This window comes from Cololabis saira, chromosome 4, assembly GCF_033807715.1.
Source record: "Cololabis saira isolate AMF1-May2022 chromosome 4, fColSai1.1, whole genome shotgun sequence".
Taxonomy (NCBI): Eukaryota; Metazoa; Chordata; class Actinopteri; order Beloniformes; family Belonidae; genus Cololabis; species Cololabis saira.
In genome coordinates, this window is record NC_084590.1 from 34,128,673 (window position 1) to 34,144,451 (window position 15,779).

At 38.5% G+C, this 15,779-nt stretch overlaps 1 protein-coding gene across 5 annotated transcripts in view; it reads left to right on the forward strand.

Annotated features, from left to right (window-relative positions):
- The window catches only part of igsf9ba (immunoglobulin superfamily, member 9Ba), a 104,718-nt gene that overhangs the window by 39,354 nt on the left and 49,585 nt on the right, over positions 1–15,779 (forward strand). For all 5 annotated transcript variants that reach the window (XM_061719553.1, XM_061719556.1, XM_061719554.1 and 2 more), the window contains exons 3-4: positions 1,083–1,229; positions 13,776–13,927. In XM_061719553.1, the coding sequence (XP_061575537.1) occupies positions 1,083–1,229; positions 13,776–13,927 (299 nt within the window). The remainder of the gene's footprint in view (positions 1–1,082; positions 1,230–13,775; positions 13,928–15,779) is intronic.

Below are 15,779 nucleotides of genomic sequence, written 5' to 3' on the forward strand. Positions count from 1 at the left end.
TTTCACTTAACCAACTCACATATCTTATGGCAAACTTTGTTACTTCTGACTCATTACAGCCTTTCAAACTTGGCTGTACCTTCTGTTAAGAGATCAAGGCTGCGGTCAGTGTGCGCTGGGAGTGAAAGTTGGAATGCAAAACCAGACTTTTTCTGTGGGAGTTATTTTGTTCATGGTGTAAAATGCTTATTACCTGAGCTGCAGTTAAAGAGTGCAATAATGCATCTTTGTGGCAGCCGGGCAAACTGTGCTGGTATGTGTGTACTAGGGCTGTTCGATTAATCGATTTTAAATCGTAATCGCGATTATGTAATTAGAACGATGTTAAAACATGAAAATCGTAAAATCGATTTTTCACTTTTTTTTTTTTACCTTGTCTGCACACATTAATGATTGATACCATATTAATGATTGATGGAAATACCTCTCAATACCTGCGACAAGTGCCCCATCGGAGAGGCTCTTTAATGTAGGAGGGGGCGTTGTAACATGCCACCGGGCATCCCTCAAGCCAGATGCGGTAGACCGGCTCGTGTTCCTTGCAAAAAACTTGCAATGTGAATAGCAAATGTAATGACTGACATTACACACCTCTACCTCCTTCATGGGTTGCATTATTATTTAGCATGCAAAGACCCAGTTTAGTTTAATTAGAAAATGTCTTGTTTTATTTAATTGGAAATATAACTTACTGTATGTTTGCAAGTGCTGATTTGCTGATAATTTTTTTCAGAGATAAAACTTTATATTTTATTATATTTTTTAAAACTTTTTTTCAACTTATTTTACAGAGTTTTGCACCTTATTCATTCATTTTTGGTTTAATAAGAGCAAAGTTTGCACTTAAAGCCCAATGGGGCAAATGTTCAATAAAAAAACAGCATATTTGAAATCATTTCTTTGCCTTTTGTCAATTCACAAAATAATCGTAATCGTAATCGAAAATCGGATTTTGAGAGAAAAAAATCGAGATTTTATTTTTGGGCAAAATCGAACAGCCCTAGTGTGTACTGTACATATGTTTAAGAATTTATAAATATAGTCCTGTGGTCCCTTCAAGTGTTTTCCGCCTCTCTGTGCAGGTAGAGCCACTCTGCATGGGAAGGCGTCCCTGCAGATTGACCCCGTGCGCTCCGAGGACCAGGGCTGGTACGAGTGCAGGGTCCTGATGCTGGAGCAACAGTACGACACCTTCCACAACGGCAGCTGGGTGCACCTCACAGTCAATGGTGAGCCATCTGAACAGGAGAGATGTGTGTGTAGGTGGGAGTCTCAGCAACAAATTCATTTGCATCAGACACTGGAGTTCTACGTGGAAAAATCGAACATTTGTTCGAGGGCATTTGAGATACAACCTAGATCTTTTTAAGTCAAAAATAAACACCAGGTAATGATCTGCATATATCAGTCTTATATACAATAAATATATTTTACTTAATCCTAGTCAGTCATAATACATACTTACGTTTTTTTAGTAATTAAATGTTGAATAGGGTTATAAAAGTGTTTTTTATCAAATATATATATATATATATATATATATATATATATATATATATATTTTTTTTTTTTTTTTTTATTTATAAAATATGAAATAGTGCATAGATCTGTAGAAACACATCTGTAGAAATAATGATTTATTTTCTTTGCACAGATTTTTTTTTTTTTAAAGAGTTTACTCTCAGCTTCCCTTTATGATTGTAAACTTTTTTTATGCATGGTTTTAACTTGTCGGATGCTAACAGGTACTTTATGGTTTCCATGTGGAATTAATTTTGTATGTGTTCAGATCGATCCACTTCTTCTCCCCTTCAGAGAAAAGAAAAGAGGGAAGGAAGAGGGAACAAATCAATATGTTTTAAAAACAGTAAGGTAAAAAGACAATAAACTACTTAAAAACACAACTAGAGTAAAAAAAACTAACAAAAAGAAAATGTTTTGCTTAAAAATGTGGACTGTATATCTAATAAAAGAAGAGAGAAGCTGCCTCTCCAAAACTAACATTCAAATCCAGTCAAAGTAGCACTTTCACTTCCCGTGTCCATCTAAAGTCTATCGAAAGTGAGCGCTGGCATCGGTCGATGCGCTGGATTGGATCAAACGTTTGACCAGTTCTACGGAAGCATGCGTTCATTATAAAATCTCTCATGCCGTGTGTCCGGTCACTACGCAGAGAAACAATCTTTGGTTTACTCGTAATCTCCGTGCTTGAACAGACGGTACGGCCAACCATACAGCGAGCTTCAGTCATGGAACATGAGCAGATTGAAATTGTGCGTAAACCGTTCGCGGTGTGTAATTAACACGTGTTTGGACATTTATCAAAGTGTTGGCAGTTTTGAACTTTTCATATACAGTAGGCACTAACATAATCTACTCCAGGCTCTGACCACATTTAGAGCTTCTATGAATAAGAAATGCAGATTTCCGATTTAAAATTAACATCAACACATTATCTTATTTTCACAATATGTGAATGCCTTTAAAACACATTTTAAAATGTGAGAATAAAGTTGAAACAACATGTTTTATCTTAATTGATAGGAATCTTGCTAGATTCAGGAGGAGGAGGGGAAGACGTGCCGGCTGAAACAGGAACTGTTTTACAGTTTAATGAAGTACTGGGTTTGTGGGCCAACGAACGTTAATTACACACAACAGAGAAAATTAACTATACGTTTTATTCCTACCATCCATCCATCTATTCATTATCTAAAGCTGCTTATTCACATTTCTTAATTCCAGTAAGTGACATAATTTGTTATATTCATAACGCCTTTATTAAAAAAAAATGTAAAAAGATTTCAAGGGTCAGAAAAAAAACCCACCAAAGAGTCGTGCTTCAGTTGGTTGAGCTAATATGATGTAAAATGGAAATTGGAGTAAATCAGAAGTGAAGTCTTCTCATTTGGCGTTACGACAAAATCTGTCACATTGTGGTGGATGTAGGAACGAAAAGCAGGAGTTCCAAAAAAAAGGTGATTTAATATATCAAAAACAAACCAAAAGTGCTGCAGAGCAGGGTTAATAAAAAAAAAACACAACACAAGAGCTTATCAAAAACCTGACAGGACACGAGGAGAGTGGAAACAGTTGGGAGCAGCAGGGATCAAGGGAAAGACAAGACAAGATATACACAGAAGGCTTGACAAGTCACAGGTGCAAACGATCAGGGCAGATGGGAACAAGGGAAGTCAAGACAGAACTGAAACACAAGGACACGGGGTTTCAAAATAAAACAAACTGCATACCAAAAGGGTTGCTGTTCTGGGATTTCCAATGGAATCTGGTTGTAGTCGTGTAAATAGTGATCACGTTAGTTTAGGACTTAAAACCCCAGCTTTGTGGTCTTTAGATGTCAAAGGGTGTCATGTCAAAACTTTCCTGAAATGAAATACTTCTTTACACCTGAAGGTGTGGATATAGCAACAATCCATGTGTACATGGAGGGATAAATTGCTCTACAAAATAGGTGCAGCTGCTGTAAATGCTCCATTACTTCTTTGTTTAAATTTGGATATCAGAGTATCCACCTGCTGTTACAGCGGTCTGGATATGTAAAATATCTTATAAATAATATGGTGCCAGTCCATTTAAAATGATGGAAGTCAGTAATAAAATCCTAAAATCAATTTCTAAAATCAACTGACTGTGTGTAAAATCATACACAAAGACAAAATAGGCTACAAAGTGCAGCAGTCGTAAGTAATTTAAAAAAAATTCCAAAACAAGAAGAGAGGCAGGAACATCTGATGGAGGAAAAACAATACATCTAGACCAGGGGTCGGCACCCCAAAATGTTGAAAGAGCCATATTGGACCAAAAACACAAAAAACAAATATGTCAGGAGCCGCAAAAAATGAAAAGTCTTGTATGTATAAGCCTTAGAATGAAGGAAAATGGCGAAAGGCGAAATCAAAATGTTGAGAAAAAAGTCAAAATGTTGAGAAAAAAGTCAAAATTTCGAGAGAAAAGTCGAAATGTCGAGATTAATGTTGAAGTACAATCTTGAGAAAAAAGTCGAAATGTTGAGCAAAAAGTCAAAATGTCGAGAAAAAAGTGAAAATTTTGAGAAAAAAGTCAAAATGTCGAGATTAAAAAGGAAAGGAAAAAGGAAGAAAAAAAAGAGAAAAAAAGGAAAAGGAAAAGAGAAAAAAAGGAAAAAAATGAAGAAAAAACAGATAAAAAAGAGAAAAAAAAGAAAAAGAAAAAAAGAAGAAAGGGGAAAAAAGATTTTAAAATGAAGAAAAAAAGGAAAAAAAAATGTCAAACATTTTTGAAAAATTCTCCAGGGAGCCACTAGGGCGGCGCTAAAGAGCCGCATGCGGCTCTGGAGCCGCGAGTTGCCGACCCCTGGTCTAGACAAAGACCAGGATGTAGCGCTGAGCAAATGAAACCTAAGGAGGTTTAAATACCTCTGGAGGTAATGAATCACCTGTAACGAAGCCGGGTGTAAAACACAGACAGGAAGCAGTTTAGAGGTGTGAACGAAAAGCCTAAATACAGAAGTAAAACTGATTACAAAATAAATCACAAATGAGCCATTGCTAAAATACAAAAGAAGGAAACGAGGCCAATATTGATTAAATATGGAATAAAAACGTAAGAAAGACACAGAAAACCAAGATCCAAACAGAATGTGATACATGCGCGTGGATGAGAATCTTCGGTGCGGCTGACACAAATGTTACTTGTATGTGTTTTTCTGTAGAGCTTTTTTTAGTGACTTTATCTTTAATTAATTGATTGTTCAAACAGAAAGATAAATGATAAGTTTCAGCCTTCCAGTCATGGGATCTTAACGACCCGACTCCCTGGTTTTGGGGACAATATTTATGTTTTCTTCTTAGTTTTTGTCGGCATGATTGAAAGAGGCAGACATTGTTCCCGCTGCTCCTTCTCAGATGGCCTCCAGTAAAAAAGGAGTGATAGGCTGGTTAGAGGAGGATTGATTGTGGCCAGTTTCAGACTGCTCCGGCAGGAATCGTACGTGATAGTCTGAGAGTCGTCGTACTGATGACCAGGCGGAAAACAAAAAAAAAAAAAAACAATCAGCACCTTTGCATTTCCCAGGAATGCCCCAGTGGCTCAGAGAACCCTGTGTGAATGCGATTCCTCTTTGTTACATGCTTTTAAGACTTGTGTCTGCTTCATGTGAGGTGGGACCATTGCTGCATATGTTTGCTGTTCGGACTGCTTGTGATTAAACTGCAGCAGCACCTCAAATTCGGCCCTATTATTATTGCAGTCATCTCAAATTCTAACGTGGCTTTGTGCTAAATAGATGATAAGCAAGGTGGGAAAAGAAATAGGGTTATTTTAATGGTGGCTATAAGCTTCACAGGTTTCACATATCAGAGAGAGCCGAAAGGCTCTATTTAGTTAGAAATAGAGTCAGGGAGCAAAGTACTGTCAAGCTCACTTGCATGTGTATTTTTGGTCTGTGAACATATGAGTGCTGTGTGAAACTCATGCATATTCGATTTGATCATGCATATGTTTTACAATGACTGCAATTTCCTTCCTCGAATAATGATCACAATGCAGGATGTGTGAAATACTGTAAAAAGAAGCATACATAAAGTCCATTGCACAGCATAATCACTTTAGATTAGGAACGCTGATCTGCTTAAACGGTTAATTTCAATGCAGAACAGAACGTTTTCTGTGCATTCACGTGTCAGCGTGTATTAGCGCTCTGCCCACTGCAAAGTACATTCTGATTTAGGTTCTGTGTGTACTAAACTGACATTAACACAAAAGCATCTCATCACATGTATTTGTATGCAACTGAAGGGGATCTCTGTTGGCTGGTGGGCATTGAGTCGGGCGAACAGGCCGTACTCTGCAGCTGAGGGTCACCTGCACACTCTCGTGATGTTGGGACTTTGCGAGCATCTGTAGGCATGTGCGTATAAATGCCTCGTTGTGTAGGCATACTGCATCTCTGTAGCCGTCTCATCAAGATTCACTCTTAACTGCTCTCTCCTCCCCTCCCTCCCTCCCTTCTTCCTCCCTCCCTCTTCCCTCCACTCCTGACAGGCCTTTTAACAGAAACTGAGCTCTTGAGGCTGCAGCAGCAGAGCTAATAATATTCCTTAATGGCATATGTATTTGGCATTGTAAATAATGCCATCTTACATGTCTTCAAATGTGAAATGTGGCCCGCTACAGGGAGCCATACAAAAAAAAGCAAAGGAGGATGTTAGGTTTTCTGGGTGAATGATCATTTCTGTGAATAATAAGCAGAAATTTGATGGAATCTCCAAAACTGCTGTTTAGACGTCGAAGGAGTGAAGACTTTAGGTCCTCTAAATGGACGTCTGTGAGGGAAGCAGGTGCTGTTTTCGTCTGGCCTCCGCACAGACACTAAGGACACTTATTTCCTTTGCCCGTTTGTTTTTGCATATACTCTTCCTTTGAGTTCCTGTTGGTTGGCCTCAACTTCCTGCCAAGCGGACAGCGCTTCGGCGCCCACTCAGTGGCAGGTGTCAGATGGCGAGGCCTTGTGCCTGAAAAAGACACTAAGGCCAGTCTTTCTCTGTCCTCCCTCCTCTCCTCTCTTTCATCAGCTGCGTGTTCCTTGTCCCCCCCTGTTTTTTTTTACTTCTGAGGCTGCAGCAAGCTTTTAACACCACGATACTCAGATGATTATAAGTTGACCATCTACAATGTTTTCAAACAAAAAGACATTTAAATCATTCCACTGCGTTGCTGGCTTATTGAAGATCTGATATTTAGGTCTCATTTGTTGGACCCAACTGAGGCCCAAATGCCAGCTGCACGCAATCCTCGTGTGTATCTGCCTTTTTCTGCCTCCATTCCTTTCTGCCCAGTGTGAAAGAGATTTGTTAACAATCATTCTCTAGACCATATGGAAACCAGGATGACAAATCTGAACTAGGGAGATCATTTTGTTTTCCTTCCATTTATTGGAATAAGATTACATGAATTTTGCCTTTTTTAGTCTGTCGGGACGCACCACCCACTATCAACCAAATATCGTTTTGGATCTGGTGGGTGGTTAATTGAAATATTGCTTTTCCTTTCTTCTAGTTGGATTAATAATATCACAAACTCTTTTTTAGAAATTTACCAAGGTACTGATTACCAGTAATTACAAGCAGTTTTCCCTGTTTTAACTTATAACAAAATGTATATGCAACAATGGATCAGAGTTCAATATACTGTATATTAGTTTTACAATAAAGGTTATAACATTGTGAGATTACCTTTTTTCTTCTTTTACTTGAGTTGAGACAATATAGGGAAAAAAAGAGAAAGGTGGAAAACAAATCAGTTCTAACGTTTACTTTTGAATTTTCTTCACCTGCAGACAAGCCACATTATTTTTATGGTTTGTCTTAACAAACTAATTTAGTAAAATGCATTAATATGTATCTTTCAGGTCTCCAACATAGTAAATAAATACAAAAAAACAGTTTCAACAATTACGGTTTTGCTACTCTGTAATGTGGCTTTCCTAATACAATTTCTAACACAGAACTTCATCATGATCAAGATCTGTTATCCGTCCGTAGCTAACAACCACATGGGTAAACAATTACACTACAGATCTGTTTAAAACTTAAACTGTGCGAAAAGTAAAGCTTAATCGGTTAATATCAAATGTATAATGTTTGATTCATGAATTTCTGAAACCCCTGCAGCACCAATGATATTGACACCCCTGCTCCCAACCAAAAACAACAAGAAAAGGCTGTTTTATGCATTTTAAAAGTAGATGAAGAAGAAGATGAATTGAGGTGATCATTAGATAGTCATAAATGCCCTAAGGACCATGAAAAGGACCATCCAAACTTTTATATGCACAAAGTCAAGAAACCACGGTGTGTAACTGTACGGGGGTTGTATCAGTGAAGCTGAAAAAAGTAATTTATTCTTCTGTGATTGCAGCTTCACTGCAGAAAAGTACACAGAGAGCCTTTGTATAACGTCACAACCTGTCCCCTGGTGAAGAATGTGTGGAGAAATGTTTTTTGAAAATTAAGTCGGAGATGCTGTTTCACATCACAAGACGTGTAGAAAAAGACAGCGTGCAAAACATTTCACTTCCTGGTATCCTCAATTCCCAAACATCCTTTAAAAGAGACATTTTACCTTTTTTTTTCAAAGGTTCTTAGTTGGATTATATGTGTTTTGCTTCAGTTAAAATGCCAAAGCTATAAAATACGTAGCTCACTTTATACCCATGTCTTTAAACCCCTATTTAGGGGGCGCGGTCAGTCAGGTGGTTGAACAATTCTACTCTGATCTAGGTCTGTGATGTCACAGTACCCTCTAGATGACGATTGCCCATTCACTGAGAAATGTTCAGAGCTAGACCTCTCCACGGAAGGTGACAGGGTTGTGAGATATTTTGATATATTTTAAGGTAGTAGTGAATCCAGACACCCATCTATGTGCTCTCAAGCACAAAAAAAGTATTTTTTTTCATTATGTCCCCTTTATGTATTGTGAGAAAGAAGAACATTAGAATGTGGTAAAAGTTTTACTCCACGTTCGCATCTGGTCCTTCAAAAAGTCTCTTGGGACCTGGAATCTTTATTTTTTTTACTTATTCTGAAAGCTCTGATACAATTAAATTGGTTGGTTACCAATAAAATGTGCCCGAAAATAATGGACTCAAACGATTTTGAAATTAACTTGTCAACCCCTCTCTACCAGCTTGTAAAGCAGATCCTGCCTTCACAGGTGAGGAAAGTTGAACACTTGTTTTATTTGTTAGCAGTTTACCGTTCCCTAGATATGTGTTCTCGCAACTGCTCCCAAGAGGCACCAGGGAAGATCCCAAATTGATGCAAAACATATGTTCCAGAGATTGCAGGATTTTGCATATCAAGGACGGCAGTTAAGGCTCCCTACTTTCCTGAAATGATGACTATGCTGCTGTCTGTTCTGCATGCATATGTATAACATCTGCAGCATTGACAAACAAATGGAAATCAACATAGAAGCAAGTATGAAGTCGCAGCCACTATGAATTCTCAAGAAAATTTCTCTGTTAACAGATGACTTTCCACGTTTGGTAATGGGAGTTGAAAAGTAATATGCAGAATGTTTTTTACTTCTCAAATGCATCTTCTCCAAATAATGGCTAGATAATTTGTAGGACTGTGGTGTCAACAAGTTTGCACTGGAAAACCGGCAGCAGCAATTTACTGACATTCCTGCTTCCACACAATTTTGGATGTCTAACCAATGGCGTCCTCTGCGTACCATTGGTACTGCCTGCTGCAGATAAAAGTTGAACCCAGCGGAACCAGATCAATTATTTTTATCGAAGAGGCAAAAGAATTAGGATGATTGGCCAGACTAATCTGATGAATGTGGAACCTTATCATAAAATATTCCGATCAGGATTCTGTGGAGTATCTTAAGTGTTGCCGTTGAGACTGGAACATTTCAGACTCATGATGTGAAATCAATATTAAATATCCTCTGTCTGTTGCTGTTTCCTTAGGAGATGAGAAAAGCTTGGGAATAAAAAAAGATTCAAAAGTCAAGAACGATGCAAAAAGATCTTAGTGTTCAAAGATCAGAACATGTATCTTTGAATGAACGGGCAGAAATGTGGATCTTATAATCCCAGCCACTGCTGATGTGCTGTTTGGTCACAGCGTGGCATCTTCAGACATCTTTGAATGTATATCATTAATGAAGAGCTGCAGTAAGGACGGGGGAGAATCTGAAGTGCAGGTTGCTATTTTGTAGCGCTATTCCCAGGTTTCCCAAACCATGGCAACACTTCCTCCGTGAAGAGCTGCAGCTGACGATGTGAAACGAATCCCAGCTGGGCCGCTGTACATGATGCTGTCACCAGCACCGCCACGTGTGGCACCTACTTCCTGTCAGCTGATGCACGCTCCCTTGACGAAACTCGAAATTGGGTTTGGAAGTGATGACAGCATTTCAAGTGGCCATCTTTTACTTAGGTATCAGTACAGATACTGCAGTGTGAAAACAGCTTACAACACAAAAAAACTAAGTATTATCAAGTAAGTTAAATAATCTTCAGGGCAATTTTTCATAAACTGAGTTTAAACCCTTATTTTGATCCATCATTCCTCTTCTTCATGAAGGTGAAACAGGTTTAATTTCCTATCTTATAATGCACATTTCTACACATGTCCGTGACCTACATGTATGACACATCATTTTATTGATAAAGAGACTGCACTGGCTAGAATAGAGCTGGAGTGGCAATTTGAAAAGGAGCTTACGGCTCCAATGATTTATTCTTAATGTAATGATGTAAGTCAGCTTCAAAAACAGAATTAAACTCCAAATTAGTCCAATTGATATAAAACCTTTAAAAATAACAATTATAATAGCTGCCGAGCTAAGGAAACCAATAGATAAGAAGCTTTATTTATCCCGAGGGAAATGATTAGTGCAACAGTTGCAGTACAAAGGTTGGAATGTAAAACAGGGAGGAGTAAAAATAAAAAAAGTAGGCTAACATAAGATAAAATGGGGGTAAATAATAGAATAAGGCTAACTTAACATAAGAAAACAATTGACAAATGTGACAAAATGAATAAAATTTGCAGCCGACTGTATGTACATACAATATACATTAATACTAGCAGTGCAGTTTAGCAGCATAAACTGATGTAAAATAAGTAGAATCATTAGAATAAGTACAAAATGAATATGTTATGAGGAGCGATTGGATAAAATGGAACAGTGGTAAAAGTGATAAGCACCATAAATTAACAGTACAATCCTCCGTCCTGAGCAAGCACCAGGCGACTGTGGAAACGATAAAACACACCTTTAACAGGAAGAAACCTCTGGCAGAACCAGACTCAGGAAGGGTCCGGTGCCCATCACTAGTCACTCATGTGATATTATACCACTCATTATATTATTTAATTATTCTCCTGTCAGCTGTCCCCTTTGCCATTGCAGCCATGTTCCTTTTTTTCTACCGAAAGATGTGCGGATATTCACGATTTGATTGACATTTAGGTCTACCACTGACAAATATGGTAGAAGGATCTCCTGCACTCACTTGGCGTTGCTATGGTGAATCAGTTCCACTTATGATGGGTTTTTTTTGGTGTTTTTTAATACATGCATTTTATACAGAGTCAATATTCCGTACTCAGGAGTTGGTTAAACTAAGAAAATCCGGGTTCTAAGGCCGTGATTTGAAAGTATAAACTCTAGGTTTCCTATCAGGATTTTTAAATCTGAGTTAGCATTTTAACTCAGACTTTATGCTTATTGAACCTCCTTTCTGAAGGAGACCCCTGGAGAATCTGTGGAACAAACCGTAAAAACAAAAACACAACATTTCAGTGGAGTAATGATTCCTCCTAATGACTTAAATGATGCGTCATGCTCAGTTTAATCTAACCACTGACCCATCAAAGGCATGAACAAGGGACACATGAATCAGTCATGCATTTTATTGGACTCTCTGTTAATCTACTGTATCATGTAATGTAGTGAGTGTTAGGGACTGAGAGGGCAGTATGGACAGGCAGATGTCTAAATGTGTTAATTGGGCGGTTTGTTTAGTCCATGCCAGGTGCTGGTGTGCAGTCTGAAGCGTGGCTGCACTCCCAGCGGCAGGCACTGACCCGCTCATGTGGCAGCAGCAGGACCACTATTTATCCACTAAATATTATGTTAAAAGAGTGAAAGCTGGCTGAGGAAGCTCCAGTTCACCGGGCTACAGGAAATGACGAACAGCTTGCTTCTGGTCGTCAGTGACGCTTGGGAACATCAGTAGAGTGCAGTTGTTTTGGTTTCTGTTTGCTTAAGTTTTCCTATTTTCTGCAGCCTACTGGCATGGTGGTCACATCGCCCAGTAAATGAGCGTTGTATGTGAGAGACATTCCTGCTTTTGCTTACCTAGCCCTTCCTCTAAAACTGTACCACAAAGACCCGCAACACATCATCACTACAATATAATTCCTTTAAGGACGACACAGTTTCATTTTTACCTTGACGGCTATTTTGCAGCTTGCAGTGAATGTCACTGTATTTTCTAACCTTATTGATATAAAACTCATGAAGAAACCTGAGTTTGAGACCACTGAGGAAAAAACAACTATTGGAGCTGTAAGTGTGATTTATGATAATGCCATGGTAAAAATCAAGTTTTTTCATTGCTAAGGCGGCGCCCTATCTGCCTGCAGAGGATCGAGAAAACGTAGTGCATGCTTTTGCTGCCTCATATTTAGATTACTGTAACGTAGAGGTGGGTGCAATTCATCGATGTGTCGATGCATCGCGATGCGTCACGTGACGACTTGGAATCGATTATAAAAAAAAAAAAAAAAAAAATGTATCCTATCCAGATTCCAGACTGAATAAGCTGCTGAATCATTTCATTTTCAAGAATGCACATTTCTTATTGTTCACTTGAAATATGGCAGATATGTTTACACTAAGTACATATCTTGTTTACTTGAATTAATGAACTCATTAAATCCAGGGCTTGACCGTTTTCAGTTTTCCACCAATAGAGGGCGCTCTCATGCAAGTGCAGCTTTCCCTGGTCAAAGTTAAGTAAGTCAAAGAGCAAATGTTTACATAGTCATAAAATAAATTATTTTGTGTCTTTGAAAAATACATGTCAAATGTTCAAAAAACCTTGTTATTTACTTAATGAGTGTCGTTAGAGGAACTGAGTTCATTGATTGGCTATTTATTTACAAATGTAGCCACAGATGAAGACAAAATAAATCTTGTATGGAAAAAAGCATTAAAAATCACAATAATCGAAGAATCGACAATCGTTATAATCGAAGAATCGAAGCACCAATAATCGAAATCGAATCGAATCGTGAGGTACCCTTGTTTGCACACCCCTACTGTAACGCGCTGTGATGGTTTAAATCAATCTTCTCCTCGACGTCTGCAACTGGTTCAGAACACATCAGTTTGGCCTTTAATTGCACCAAGAGAATCGTGATCATGTTTCATGTACCTCCAGTCTCTGCATCCCTCCATTGGCTCCACATCCAGATCCAAACTGATTTTAAGATTTTAAACTTTAAACTTTTAAGTTGAAAATGGTTTGGCACCCTCTTATGTGTCAGAACTCTTGCACATCCGTACACCAGTAAGATTACTGCAGTCAACCAACCAGCTGCTTCCAGATGTTCGATCACAATTAAAGCATAGAGGTGGTCGAGCTTTTACTCCCAAAGTGATGGAACCTTATCATTTTTAATAACATTTTAAATTTTTAATAACATTTTAATAAATGTGACTTTGACCATGACAGCTAACTCTAAAGGAAAAAACAGTGAATGTGAACTGAATTTGATACCTGTGTTTAGAATACCCTTCAAATGTCTGCCACCGAAGAGAATCAATAATTATTAAATATTTTATTGAATTAAATCATACTTTAGTCATCTTCAAAAGGAAATTATACTGCTGTAGTATAAACTGAGGGATATTACATAAATAAAGGCAATACAAATGAAGATAAAATTAAATGATTGTAAAAAAATAAATTTTTTAATTGTAAAAAATCTTCTTGGAGCTAAACGTGACAAATGCTTATACCAGTCCATCCCAGGCCTGTTGTCTAAATCCTTTCACGGTTTTGATTTTGATCCTGCAGGAATAAAGAAAATCACTATTTTTACAATGACTGCCGCTCTCTCAACAGGCCCAGACAAAAAGTTAATATTTCATGTAACCCATTTAACTGTTATTGATCTGTTTGTATCTTAAGCGAAATGGTGCAAATTGTTGTGATGAAAGGGATTGCTTCCTCTCCACAGCCCCACCTTCATTTACATCGACGCCGCCACAATACGTGGAGGCCAAGGAAGGGGGAAGCACTCTGCTAAGCTGCTCTGCCCAGGGAAATCCAAAACCAATGATCAGCTGGCTGCGGGAGGGGGAGGAGCTTGCAACTAACGCCAAATACTCGGTAAGAAAAAAAAAACAAACTCTGATTTATTCTTCTGGACAAAAATAGAAGCAGGCTTCTGTGCACAGATGGTGTCATCTGTGCACTAAGCCCATCTGCACAGAAAGTATGTAATCATCTACATCTCATCTGGGCTAATATCAGCCCATTCTGTTGTTTTGCTGAAGAACTATCACTTTTCTTCCATGCAAAATCCCAAAACAATGGAAATATCAAGTATAATCAGTGAATATTTTCTCTTAAACTGTTTTCACTTCCCCTATGGTGCACAAGAACTTACAGTTATTTCGTTAGAATTGAGCCAGTGTGTGTTCAGTCCAGCATAACTGACAGTTCTTGCATTTTTGTAATGTGTCACTTTAATGGTATTTATAACAGCTGCAGGCAGCAGACCTCACAATTTCAAACCCTCTTTCTTGTCTGGTGATGCCTGATTTTTATTCTTGTGAAAAAAAAAGAAAAAGATGAAACTTTCAAATGTCTGATGTCATGGCGAGTTATTTCCAGCATCACTTCAGTGGGATTCAATAGCAACAAAATGTCTCAGCCACATACCACAACAGCAATAAACACCAGGTTTCTGGTGCCGTTTTTAGAGTCAAAGACATTTAACTCACAGTTCCCTCACAGGTGACTCAGAAACTGCAAAGGCGTCAATGAGCGGTGATGCATAACGGCCACATGATGTTGCATTTTGAGTACGAGGTACAAGCGTCACTTTCTCTGGTGATACATCCCCTACTCTCATGACAATGACAGCAGCACTCCCTCCACCTACTGCAGACATCGGAAACAAAGATTTACGGAAAGAATTAATTAAATCACTGCTTGTTTCAAGAACTTTTGAGCATTGCGGGACTTTTTCCTCCCCCCCCTTTTTTTTTTACACTACATGCACCTGTTTTGGGTGTTTTCATTAAAAGGTGGTTGTCTCCGTCCTGTTTTGCATGCGTTCTCATCCTCATATGTCAGTGATTTAGCATTTTGCTGCAGGCGCTATCGAGCTTTCACAGCTGCCTGTGTGATATACTGTAGAGGGAGTGACAGGAGCATACTGTCTCTGTTAAGAGCCTCTTTCCCCTTTCTCTCTCATTTTCCCTCACTGCTCCACCATCCCTCCCTTCAGTCGCCTCTTTTTACACCATCCCCTCTGTAAATGATTAGACAACATTCTGCTGCATAATTAATGCCTCCTTTTTGCATCAATATTACATTAGACCTAAAATGAATGTTTCACTAAAATGGGAAAATCTCTCGCGACAGCCGAATGTCGTTTTTCACTAGGTTCACTGTTTTTTACCAGCTTCTCTTGCACATTCGCCGGCTTTCTCTCCACATTTTGGGAAATCTCCTTCTTGCGGTGAAAGTGCGTGAGGATGTATTTTCTCACCCACATGCTCAGATCCAAGGAGACGTCATGGAGAAAGGGAGGAATGTGACAGACAGACAGGGTTGGTGTTAAGCAGGAATCTTCCTCCATTCTTCTTCTTTTCTTTTCTCTTTTCTTCATTACTGTTTTTTATATGCACTAAAAGAAACTGAAAAAAATAGTTGAAAAGGAGAGAACAGATGCCAAGATGGGATTGTAAAGTCTTCTCAAAAATCACAAACACCAACAGCCAAAAAAAGAAAAAGAAAAGAAGAAATTAAAGCATGCACATCCCGCTGTTACAGAAGTGAGTATCTGAATTTCCGGATGTTTCAGTGAAGTTAATGTGGGAGACATTGAGATTCTGGCTCACCTTACATACCTTTAAGCTTTTCCTCTACCTGACCTTGGACTGATTTCAGCCAGGGCACAGAGACTGTGTGAACAGGGTGATAACCAAGACAAATCATCAGATCCTGTTAA